Source organism: Phyllostomus discolor, chromosome 5 (genome assembly GCF_004126475.2).
Source record: "Phyllostomus discolor isolate MPI-MPIP mPhyDis1 chromosome 5, mPhyDis1.pri.v3, whole genome shotgun sequence".
NCBI classification, from domain to species: domain Eukaryota; kingdom Metazoa; phylum Chordata; class Mammalia; order Chiroptera; family Phyllostomidae; genus Phyllostomus; species Phyllostomus discolor.
Window position 1 is genome coordinate 63,221,023 of NC_040907.2, and position 12,556 is coordinate 63,233,578.

The 12,556-nt window shown below is 36.1% G+C and overlaps 1 protein-coding gene across 1 annotated transcript in view; it reads right to left on the reverse strand.

The window, feature by feature from the left end:
• TTLL7 (tubulin tyrosine ligase like 7) overlaps nucleotides 1-12,556 on the reverse strand; it is a 142,036-nt gene that overhangs the window by 43,451 nt on the left and 86,029 nt on the right. Inside the window, exons 14-17 of the mRNA XM_036026342.1 lie at nucleotides 10,106-10,192; nucleotides 6,615-6,813; nucleotides 2,968-3,173; nucleotides 1,590-1,724 (exon numbers count right to left, since the gene is read on the reverse strand). Coding sequence (XP_035882235.1) covers nucleotides 1,590-1,724; nucleotides 2,968-3,173; nucleotides 6,615-6,813; nucleotides 10,106-10,192 — 627 coding nt within the window. The remainder of the gene's footprint in view (nucleotides 1-1,589; nucleotides 1,725-2,967; nucleotides 3,174-6,614; nucleotides 6,814-10,105; nucleotides 10,193-12,556) is intronic.

Sequence of the window (12,556 nt, forward strand, 5' to 3'; positions counted from 1 at the left end):
AAAAGCTTTAGATTCTTGCTGTAAAAAATACACAATCCCTAGTGAATGAAAGTCAAATGTCTTCAGGCGCATAAGGTTTGCAAAGAAGCATAAGACACAGATTTCCCATTTTAATTCCAAAATCTATATTTACCACATCACCCATAATAACAGAATATTGAATAATACAGAAGGTAGCCAGTATATATTACCTCTTTGTTTTTGTCAAATCTGCAAAATTTCTTAATGTATATTCTAGTAATATATACTGTAGTAAACAGATTAAAATATTTACTGCATATAGTGAATATATAGTAAATCTAATAATTGATATAACTATTATTTAAGTCTATAAATGAACATGTAAGTCTATTTATAAGTTTATAAATAAACATATAAGTCTATATGGTTTTTTTGTAGAATTAGCCACAAATATTAGTTCTCTCCGATTATCAAATTTCTCTTCCACCTGATTCAAAATGTGGTACCTTACTAATATCACTAAAAAACATAAGTAAAATGTCTGGTACAAAGTTATTGGCTGTATTTAGAAAACATCTTGATTAAATAAGACAATGTAAGTAAATAAAACCTATCTAGCATAATGTATTACAACTAATGTTCATTTTTCTTCCTCTCCTTTGACATAACAAATAGCAGGTCATGTGTAAAAAGATGCTCTTTTCACTTTTTAAAAAGTACATAATAACAAAATGCACAACATTTGGGAGCTTTGGTTGCAACTATGTCATGATTAGAAAATAGAAATTACCATTATTGATTTTTTTAAATTAAGAAAGTCATTTTATTATTATTCATTTGGTCTCTTTCTAGACAGTTGCTTTAGACAAAAACAATGCTAAAAAAAGAAAGAAAGGCAAGTGCATAGCTGTGGTTTTTATCCTACAACTGGCCACAAGATGGTGCCTTCTCCTCCAGAAAGAAATAATACTAAGGAAACCAGAAAACAAAGTTCTATTACTGAGGAATTATCTACGAACGACAACTGGAAAAGGATATTTGAATGAAGAGACAGAACTTTAAATTAAGAAATATCCTTTCACCGGAAATATTTAGATAACTTGGTCCTTCTTTCTAATTAGGAAAAGGCGTTGACTTTAATGTGAATTTTAGGACTCTGCCATTTTCGAATGTTCCACTGGGTGGCGCAAATGTGTGCATAACAAGAAAAACACACTGCACAAGCCATTTCAAAATTTGACCAAAACCACTCAGGATGCCACATCTCATTCCATATGAGGCCTTTCTAAATCTTGATAGAAGCATCTTTAACTTGATATTTCTTTAATCATTAAGGACAACAACTGAATAACACGAATTTTCACTTGATGAAGCAGTTGCACCATTAAAATGGAGCGAAGCACTGAAAGATATTTTGCATTGCTAATTATAAATGTGTTCTCACTGCTCATGAATCATAACAATTAAAATAGTCACTTATGTTCTAAAGCTTGTGGAGGTTGAAAAGAACATCAATTAAATTTACTATGTCACTGAGAATAATGCTATTGGGAAATAAACTTTAATATTCTAAGAGTAAAAGATATGAGCTCCTTGGAATTTTATATATTGATACATCAAATACTCACATCTTCTACCAGAATTAATGTTTCTGCATCTGACTTTCCTGGAAACCGGATCTTCATGTCCTTGAGAACAAACAAGGTCTGACTTGTTAGATCGTCTTCTTGCTCTTTTGTTCTCAGTCGCCGCAAAGACCTGCTCTTAAATTTGAAAGAATACAGATATTTGGAGGGGGTCTTATTTCATTGTGCCACTATAATCTGAAAGACATTTCGAGGTGAAAATAGTGTACTTTTAATTGGGAGGGCAATGAAAAAGGAAGAAAAAAATTCTTCCATTTATTCTTAGAATTGAACTCAGGAATAAATGGATATGATTTCCCAAGACTGCCTTTCCCACTTCTGCACAGTTGTATTTTAGTTAGCTCACAATACTGAAAAACAAGAGATGAGTAGTCAAAAATGACTTCCTGGTCAAAAGTTTCACTTGCCACACATACCTTAGGCAATTTTGTTTTTTTGTTTTTAGAGAGAGGAAAAAGGAGGAAGAAAGAGAGGGTGAGAAACATCGATGTGAGAAACATCAATCATGGTGATCAGCTGCCTCTCGTGTGTCCCCAGTCAGTGACAGAGCCCGAGACCTAGGCATGTGCCCCAACTGGGAATCAAATCAGTGACCCTTGGCTGTGAGGGACAATACCAAACCACCTAAGCCACACTGGGTCAGGGATCCTTAGGCAATTCTTGATTAGGAAAAAAAATAATTGTTAACATGTGAGACTCATTCATTTATAGTTTTCAGACTCTTCAATTTGGAGATGTCATCCACACTATATAAACAAATTAAAAAAATTCCTGGTCTTTGTGAAGGCATTTGGAGTTATCTATTTCAGTGTCTACAAGTAAGTCAGAGAGCAAAATAAATTCGCTGACTTCCTCAAAACTGAATCTCTAGAATTCATATTAAGGGGGAAATATTATGTTAATTTAATACACAGAAAACATAATGTTGTATTTCAGTACTCTAAGGATGATTTATCAATGGTTTATTTTTTAACTTATTAACCAAGAGTTCCATTAAAGAAAATTTTCCATATAACAAATTTCCCCAAATTTACAAATATACTGCACAATATACTGCAAAATCACGTATTTCCTCTAATGATTTTCAACAACATTATCCTACTCCATAAAAAAATGGAAAATAAAATGCTATTTTCAGTGTCCATCCTAGAGCCTGTGATAGACTGGTCTGCCTTCCAAGAGTTCATACTAAATTACAGACTAAGATCAATGGAACAATCCAAACCCCAGGAGACCGTGAGATGAATGACAGGAAGGACCTGAGGTTCAATCTGTCTTCCTCTCAGCTGATCCCTTTGATACCTAAATCCTCAGTACAGTGCTTCCTGTAACCTCAAAAGGAGCAAAGTAGATGACTTACCATCTGAGAGTTGGTAGAGCTGGCATCATTACTCTGAGGCACTTGCCTCACATAGGAAGAAGCACGGTTTAAGGAGTGTGACCGAGAGGCTGAAGTTGGCCGGGATGCTGGCATCATTTGTTGAGCAGAAAGGGGCCGGATATCTGCACTAGAAGGTGACTGAGAAGAGATGGACCGAGGGCAACTGAATGAACGCCTTATGGAGCCTATCAGTGGTGGAAAAGAGGGACAGTTAATAGAAATTTCCCATCGTATTTGGTCTACATAAACTAACAGACCACATGGTAGAAGCATGGTGATAAATGTGAATGTGGTGCAGAACCCCTGTCATGTATGAAGAATGGTTATCATGAGAATAATATTAACAATGCTTTAATTTTCTGTTCTTAAAACATGACATAGAAGAACCAGAAGAGAGGAAAATTAACATTTATGGAGCAACTTCTATAAGCTAGGCATCCTGCCAGGTGCCACATATACTTATATCTTAGTCCTTCTCATAGAAACCCTCTGAGGTGGGACTCTCCATCACCTGGAAGCTCAGGAAAAGAACTTTCTCAAAGTCACATGACAAGAGAGTGTGCCAAGCTCAGGTTTTAATCCTGAGCTATATTAATGCTAGTGTCTCCCTCTTCCTAGAAAACGCTATCCACTATCCTTAGATTAGACTGGTCATTCATTAGATTCTGTACATCAGTTATAAACAATATTTTCCAGCAGGAGCCATAGGAAAGGATGGACAGCAGTCTAGAGAATGGCCACAGTAAATAGACAAGTTATAGACTTTTGGGCTCTTGAGGAAAAAAAGGCAGAATAAAAGCATAGAGATTATCTTAACGGAGTTTAAATATATAATTATTACAAGAGTGGTACTAGATAGCCTTCTTATTCACATGACAGACAGAATTTAAATTCTCACAGCGATGGTTTAAGTAAAGAAAATGAATCTGGAACTAAAGTGTTGTTATCAGAACAAACAAGTAGGGAAAACCGTAGAGTATCTTCCCCAATGTATATTGAGAAAATTTAAAAGAGAGAACCAACTATCCCAGGGAAATTTGATTCCTGACACAGGAAAATAGAACATCATTCAATATTATCAATAATTTACATACATATTTTAGTTCACATATTTTATATACTTTCTGTTCTATATACTCTCTTTGCTTTATAAATGTATTAATCCTCATTGGTTAAATAATTTAATAAAACTCACATAAAGGCAGGTTGAATAGCCAAATATTTCTCTTCATTAGCTGTTGAAAAAAGTTTAAACCTTTTTAAAGGCAGTAGATATATAAACCTTATCTTTAGGGAAACACTTATAAATGATATTTTGAATAGATAATAAACCTAATATTCCTTAGTTCTAAAGAGTACAAAAAAAGTATACTCAGGCAAGCTATAACATATATTTAAAAAATGCTTCCATTTGTTCAAACTAGTAACTTCCATCTCAATCTGAAAATCACAAAAACAGTGCTTCCAGAGAAGGGCTGTGTGGGCACACACCACCGGTCAGTCTTCTACTAGGCAAGTTCCCCCGAAGCATGTGCTACAACCTGTACCTGGGTCTCTCTCTTAAGGCCTAGGGTGTTGGTTTAGACATTTATCATATGATCATAGGTACAGAAGGAAAATATCCTTTCTCTTGAATGACCAAGATTCGCATTTTCCCCCTGCATACAATGAAAATTCAGACAGAGTAATTAAGTAGTTAGACATGCCAATGATATTCAGGTCAATTAACAAAAAATAGTTGTAACTTGAATACACAAATTATGTGAAAAATTTCATATAGTTTTATATATGACTATCTTGTATCAAACCAAAATATATTCTTCAAAACTACAAGTTTGAATTTCCTAAGTTAATAACTGTCTACAACAGAAAGTGTTACACGTAATCTGGATTTTGTCCTCAGTCGTTGTCATCATTTTGAACAGAAAATTCAGGGAGGGTTTGTGGCTATGCTATTACTTAGTCTAAGAGAGAATATAAAACAAAGAAATTGCCTTATTGCAATTTCTAATGACTAAAGTATAATACTTAGGAAAAAAGATATGGAATCGAATTACGCTAGCTTCAGTACACCATTTGCCCCATCTCGATTCATTTACTTATTGGTCAACGAACAAAGGACAATCTCAGAGCTACAGGAACCGGAGCAGATTTTCTTCGCCCTGCCCTGAGGGATGGGCACATTAGCCAACAGGGGTTAAAAAATCTGACAAAATCTGGGCAGAACAAGGTCAGCTTCCAAAAGACGAACAGTCACACTTACACAGGCACAGTGAAAGTACTTAAGGCGTCTTTAAGAAAAAAAGGAAGAAACATAAAATAGCTATAAAATCTGGAATGGGTGGTCAATAAACATACCTTAAATGAGTAAATAAATAAACAAATAAAATGGAACATGATACATTATTTTCCCTCTAAACACATAAACCCTCAAAGATAGCATCATTAGCAGGTATCTTTGGGGGATAATTTAGAAGTAAATGAAAGGCCATTAAAATCTTCATCTGTTAGCTCTGCATTCCTCAATGCATTTTGCCGTAAGTATGGAATGCCAGGTGTAACATACACACGCTCTCAGGGAAGCTAACATATGAAGCCAGTGCTGGAGATGCACACAGTCTCACCACTGTGTTTACTACACGATGGAACTGTCCCTTTAGTGGGGCCCTGGGATAATGAAGGGCAGGCAAACAGGGAAATGAGAGACAGGACTTCAGAGTGAGTCCTGCCCTGGAGGCAACAACAGGGAGGGGTGTCTCCTTGAGCCTGGGCAAACAGTGATGCTGGACACCTGAGGAAAGAATGATGGGCACAGGAGTGCACATTAGGGATCAAAGAAGGAATAAAAGGAGAATGGAAGAAAAAATGTGGACAGCAAAGACAGGAAGATGAAAAAGGTGGAGACAAAGAAGCTGGTTGGTTATTCTCCTAAGCACACCCAAAGCTGACTTTAGTACTGTCCATGATAAAAGTGAGAGGAAACAAAACTATCTCACAATTGTGGGACTCGCAGATACACTCACGTCAAATACCTAGACATAGACACATTTTTAAAAAAGGCAAGAATACACAACAAAATGGGTGACAGAGAGGTAGGAAAAGCAGGAAAGGGAATGAGAGAATATATTGGCTTAAGAAAGAAGGCCATCAGCAGAATGGCCAGGAGTCACCTTTTATAAACCCATGTGAAAGTCTAGGGCTCACCCTGGATGGGTGGCTCAGTTGGTTGGAGCATCATCCCGGTGGACTCCCGGTTAGGACACATGGCTAGGTTGTGGGTTTGATCCTGGATTGAGGCACATGGGGAAGGCAACCAATCAATGTTTCTCTCTCAGTAGACATATTCTCAGGTGAGGATTTAAGAAAAAGGCTAGGGCTTAACAAAAACTATGAAACATAGAAGAATGGACTATAGAGATCCTTAGGTCAGCCCTTTATGTTCTACTTGCAGATCCTGAAGGAGATTGTGGGATATGCCCAGGTCAGGTAGGGAAGGAAATGGGATAGAATCCAGGTCCCCTCACATATGACAAGAGTTCATTTGGCCCAAGGTCTTTTTATTGAGTTCCATAATTTCAGTTCTGTATTTCTTCACATAACAACTAACTGAGAAGAAATTAACTTACTGGATGGTTGGATTAATTTGTAGTGGTTGGACTGTTTAAGATTATAAGTAACTTGCTTTTCTTGTTTCTTATTTTGGTGCTCTTCCTTTTCATTTTCATCTGATTCAGAGGAGCTGCTGCTGCTGTCATAACTGCTGTCACTACTCCAGTACTTCTGTCTTTTCATTATCTCCGAGCTCTCAGGCATGGAACACAGAGGCTAAAATACAGGAAAATGTGTTATTTTGTCAGAATTCCAAAAAAAAATCTTATTAACATGATCAGTTACTACTTTCAATTTCTCGCTTATGCAAACTGCTTTCATTGAAATCTGGAAATGCCCCCGAGTGCTGCTGCCCTGGCGCTGCTCCTGGCCCACAATGCAATCCACTAGTTTTTCTGCTCCTGCCAAAGATCCCTTCTTAAATGATGCAGTTCAGTCACAATGAGGAAAAACCTCCCGACAGTTCTACACAAGTTTCTTGTTCTCTGTTAAATCAAACAAAAATGTTTTGATATTAGTATATACAACAGAGAAATCCTTCGTCACCAGGGGATTTCCCAAAATAGGGTCTATCCTCTCAGGTAACAGTGCAGGATGAAAGCTAAGGAGAGGAACAGCATTTCATGAAGGACCTGGCATACATAGCCAAAGTATGATCATCTTAACGTTATGGGCGTAGCAAAGGACAAAAATAAATAAATAATAACCAAAGGAGGAAAGTAGTTTAATACACTATGGTACCAACTTGTATTTAAAAGTATGTTTTCCTTTTGATAGTGTAATAGTTACTGAGCACTAACAATGTTCAAGGACCTATACATAAGAACATCTACCAGTAACACCATCACCAAACATCCTGACAATATTGAGGAATAATCTGGAGGAAGGATGTTTCTTCAGAATCTAGTGTACCCAGAAGAAACAGTGGCGTGCTCAGGCTTGCTAGTAGTGCCTTCCTTCATGTAGGCAAATGGATTTAAGGCTTTTTAAGGAGCTCAACTACATAATAACTTATCTGACCCTTTAAACAATTACAAGGGGAAACAAACAAATGTGTCATATATGCATTTGGAACTTTTTTGACCAATACACTGTTGAAGCAATAACTAATAAGAAGTCACAGCACTATAAATTCTAAACAATGCCTCAACTACAAAATGGAATCTGTAAATTGGCATTGAGTTATGACACAGACCTACTACTTGCTTTTATGCCCAATTATATTTTATGACCCAACTGGGTCATAAATAAGAAAATATATAAATGGGATAAAGAATAATAAAACAAATACCCATGCACCTAGCACTCAGCTGGAAAAAAAACAATGTTAATACTTTCTGTGGTATTTATTACTTTTGCAGCTAATATTTCTTAGATTCTCAAATAAGTGAAAATTATTTCTCCTAGTACAAGTTTCATTTAACCTTGATTATCTTCAATTATCCTTTATTCTCCTACCAGTAAAAACACTGAAGTGTCTGGAATGTGGTATCATCGCTCTAAAAGAGAAAGTCTGCTCGGAAGCTTGGCTCACCCCAGACCCTCAGTCCACATAAAGTGAAAAGTGTAAAAATGTTTTTACTTCTGACTGACTATGCAGCTTTCAACCACTCTGAAATATTGCTGGCATTAATAACTACAGGAACTAACCAATTCATTTCAACAAATATATTAACTCCCTTCACTTGCTTGGAATATAGTGGTTAGAAATACACAATGTGAATTCTGCCCTCCAAGAGGTCACCTTTTATATAAATACTTATTATTTGCATAATAAAATTGCGTAATAACAGGTTGCATAAATATTTGCACAATAAATCTTATTGATGAAGCAGAGGAAAACATAAGAAAATAGAAGGCCATCTCAGGACTCTGTCTTGGCCATTCTGCCATGAATAGTGTGCCCCAGGCTGTCTCACGTCTGGTTTGCTGAATTGTGATAATCAATATGTAAAACCTGGAAACTTCCCAATGTTTTTCAAAGTGAAGCAATGCTCACGAAGGTATTCACTTTTACATACTCTACAATATATTTGTTCCAAAGAATTAGCAATGACATTTTCTGCAGTTCTTCAATACAGCAGATAAAATTTAAAAGAATAGTGTCTGACATCCAAGATCTCTGGTGTCCACCAGATACGTATCTTTCACTAGGTTCATCATGCATCATTTTATTCTCCAAGAATCTTCCACTGGAGTCATATCAAATTCTTCATGTTTCTCTAACAACCTATGCAGTGTCACAACTCCATGTCATCGCCTTTAATGTTCCTTCTACCCCAAACGTCTTTCCACCCATCTTACATGTTTGTAGCATTACTCATTTTTAAAGACCCAGTTCAAATGGCATTTATGAAGCTATCCACAGTCTACCAATCCCTTCTCCTCTATGCTGCTATAGTACTTTCCACTCTCTTTATTGCAGTGTTTGGCACAATATACCATGGATTTTGGTTCACTTATCTGCTCTTCCACCAGCCAATCGGGCCCTTGTACGCAGATTCAACTAATAGTTTCTGAGAACCTATTAAGTTCTAGATGCTGTGTTAGGTATAGCAGATGTAAAGGTAAAAATATACTTTCTACCCTCAAGGAAATTATCAGCTTGTATTAAGGCAAACAAACATGCAAGCAATTACTTGTCACAACTGCTCTATAAAACAGTTATTTGTGGTACAGCAGGAGGAGGGGAAGGAAGATCTAACAAGGGAAGTGAGGATTTCACAAAGCCAGCAAGAGTTCAGCTGGATTAGGAGGGGCTCTCTAATCAATCAAGCAATGAATATGTGATTTTTTTAAATAGGCAGGGATTCCAGAGGCTTGAGGAAAGCACCAAAGGACAGCAGAGCACGATGAGTATAAGGACATAGGCACTGCTTAGTACTGCTGCAGCGTAAAGTAAAAAGAGCACAGAGAACAAGTTTCCAAGATTTTACAAATTCGTCCTTTCCCTATTCTAGCAGCAAGGACTTTGACAGATAACCAAAGAACATATTGATGTCATCATCACAGAGCAGATGAAGGTAAAGCACCCACCTGCTCATTTCTGCCTGCATGACAGCTTTCTCTTTATCCTAGGAACTCTATTTTAACTAACACAATTTCATTGTTGCTGGGTCAGCAAAATATGGGGTTCCCAATAAGGATCTCTAGACTCATTATTTGCCTTATCTATAATGCTGCACTTCTCCAATAATTATGTGCCTAGAGATAAAAGGAAAATTTAATACTAACTATTAATAAGGGTATTAATTCTAAGTCCCTCTTGGCCCTGACTAACTAGGATTTAAGTAGCATTACAAAAAAAAATCCAAAAAGTGAAGGAAACTAGCAAAACAAAAAACAAAACTTCTAAGTGTGAGGTAACCAACTCTATCTGTCCTGGACATAGAGTCTGTAAGCTCCTTGAAAGTGATACTGGCCATTCCCATGGTGATAAATATAAATGGAAAACCATCTGTACTTAATAGCATCTACCTTGATACTAAGAAAGGAAAAGGTACAGCACCTTTGGTCCTCGAGGCCTGGCAGTTTTTCCCATCAACTTTTCATCATCGATTTCACATTGCTCCAGAAGATCCAAGATATCTTCCTCCTTAAAAAGATGTTTAATTCAAATTGTGATCACCAATGGACCCTAGAATTTTTCTAAGTTGATTAATCTCCAGAAAAGAGTATACTAGGATTCCTAAAACTATTTAATGAAGATTGGTCAGATCGAATGAATAATAAAGGGTCATAAAAAACTCTTAAATTTTTTTCTCTAAAATCTGATAATATAATACATTGCTGAAATCCATTATGCATTATAATAAACATATCTTTATGTTTTAGTATACTGTTAAAATCTGAAAGTAAAATAACTCAATAAATTAGCCTATTGAACACTTCAAAATTTCTATAAGTCACTCTAATTTTCCAGACCACAATGTCATCGATCATTTCTATATTGATCATTGCAAAGTAGTATTGCAACTTCAGACAGAAAATTGATGACTGGTCTAATAGTTTCCAATCTAGTATTAGTATTTACTTAATGGGCACAATTTAATGAAACTTTAAAAATTTTAACTATTACACAACAGTATCTTTAGAACTGTATAAAAAGTTTTCAATCTATAGGCTTAATACCTTCTCTTATCTTCTAGAATCACTTTGGTATTACAGGGAAAAGTTATAAAAACATAACACCCAATTGAATGTTGAGCAAACCAGAATAGGACTATAACAGCTATACTGAAAACTGAATAATCTATGGCTCCATTGAGCTATTTATTTAACCTATAAAAAGATCTCATTTTTACTTACATGATTTATATTTCAGTATGTCTTAAAAAAGGTTTTAGAAGAAACTAGAAGCATCACTATGCAGAAATTTATAAAATAAGTTATTCTTCATATCAATCAAAGAAGGTTTAGCTATTAAAATACCAAAATATTTTTTCTATAAAGTTTGATTAAATAATAATTCCACAATGAATTCCAAGGCACAAATAGTTAAAATGAAACACATGGAGTTCTGTTTCTGTTTAAGAGAAAGTCAGACAGTGTTTTCATCATAACAGCTAGAAAAAGACAGATAAACTAAATAATCATATTTTTAAGGCATCAGAAAGCTGTGGATAAAAAGTAACATTAAAAAAAAAACCCTAAATACCAGAGAGGGAGAAATTCTTCCTGGGTTGTAAGAGAGGAGTGACCACTTTCTATATTGGGATCATTAGTCATGTCTGGACACAGATGGACAAAGATCAGGTCTAGAACAGGCAGAGAGTCTGCCAGGATAAAGAACCCAATGGAGTTCTCTGCGACCGTGTTGGCTAGTGTAACATCTAGAGGAGCCCCACAGAGCTGGTTCTCATCGCTGCTGTATCTCTGTGACAGCAGTTTGAGTGCATAGGAGGTGATGTGGGAGGATGGAGGCATGGATGGAAGCCAGAAATACTTCTCTGCGGTGTTACAGTTCTTAGATACCAATAGAGCATGAGGCCTGTAATAAACACTGAACAGATTTCACCTCCAAGACACTTGAAACCAGAGGTAAACTAAAACTACTAAACCCAGCCTGGACCCAGTTCAACTTTTCTTATTTTAGTTTTACTTTTCAATTAAAATATACTTGATATGTAACACTGTAAATTTAAGGTGTACAGAATATTGATACATGTATATATTATAATATTGCCCTTGTTGCTATAGTTAATTCCTCTACCAAGTCCCATAATGAGCATTTCTTTTTAGTGGTTGGAAAAATTAAGATCTAGTCTCTTAGCAAGCTTAATGATTAAAATAAAATATCATTGGCTATATTCGCTATACAGTGCGTTAGATCTCTAGGACAGACTTACTACTAGTTGCAAGTGTGTACATTTAAATAACATCTCTCCAACCTCCCACCCCACCACCAAGCCCCTTTTTACTTGAGTTTTTAAAATTCCACATATAAGAGATATTATACAGTATTTGTCTTTCTGTGTCTGACTTATCTCACTTAGCATTATGTCCGCAAGGTCCATCCATATTGTCGCAAATGGCAGGATTTCCTCCCTTCTCACCACAGGACAATATTCCCCTGTAGGTGTACACCACACCATCTATGTCTATTTGCCCATGGACAGGCACTTAGGTTGCTGTTTCCCACAGTGGCTGCACTGATTTACAGTCCCACCACGAATATGCAAGGATTCGCTTTCTCCCACATTTTCCCAATACTTGTTACTCTGGTCTTTCTGATAACAGCCATTCTAACAGGTGTGAGGTGATACATCACTGTGGCTGAGATTTGTTCTTCCTTGATGATTAGTGATGTGGAGCCCCTTTCACGTGTCTGTTGGCCATTTCAATATCTTCTTTGGAAAAATATCTATTAAGTTTCTCTGTCCACTTTGTAATAAAGATGGGGATTTTTATTGAGTTATATGAATTCAATATACTTTAGCTATCAACTCTTTATTTTAGA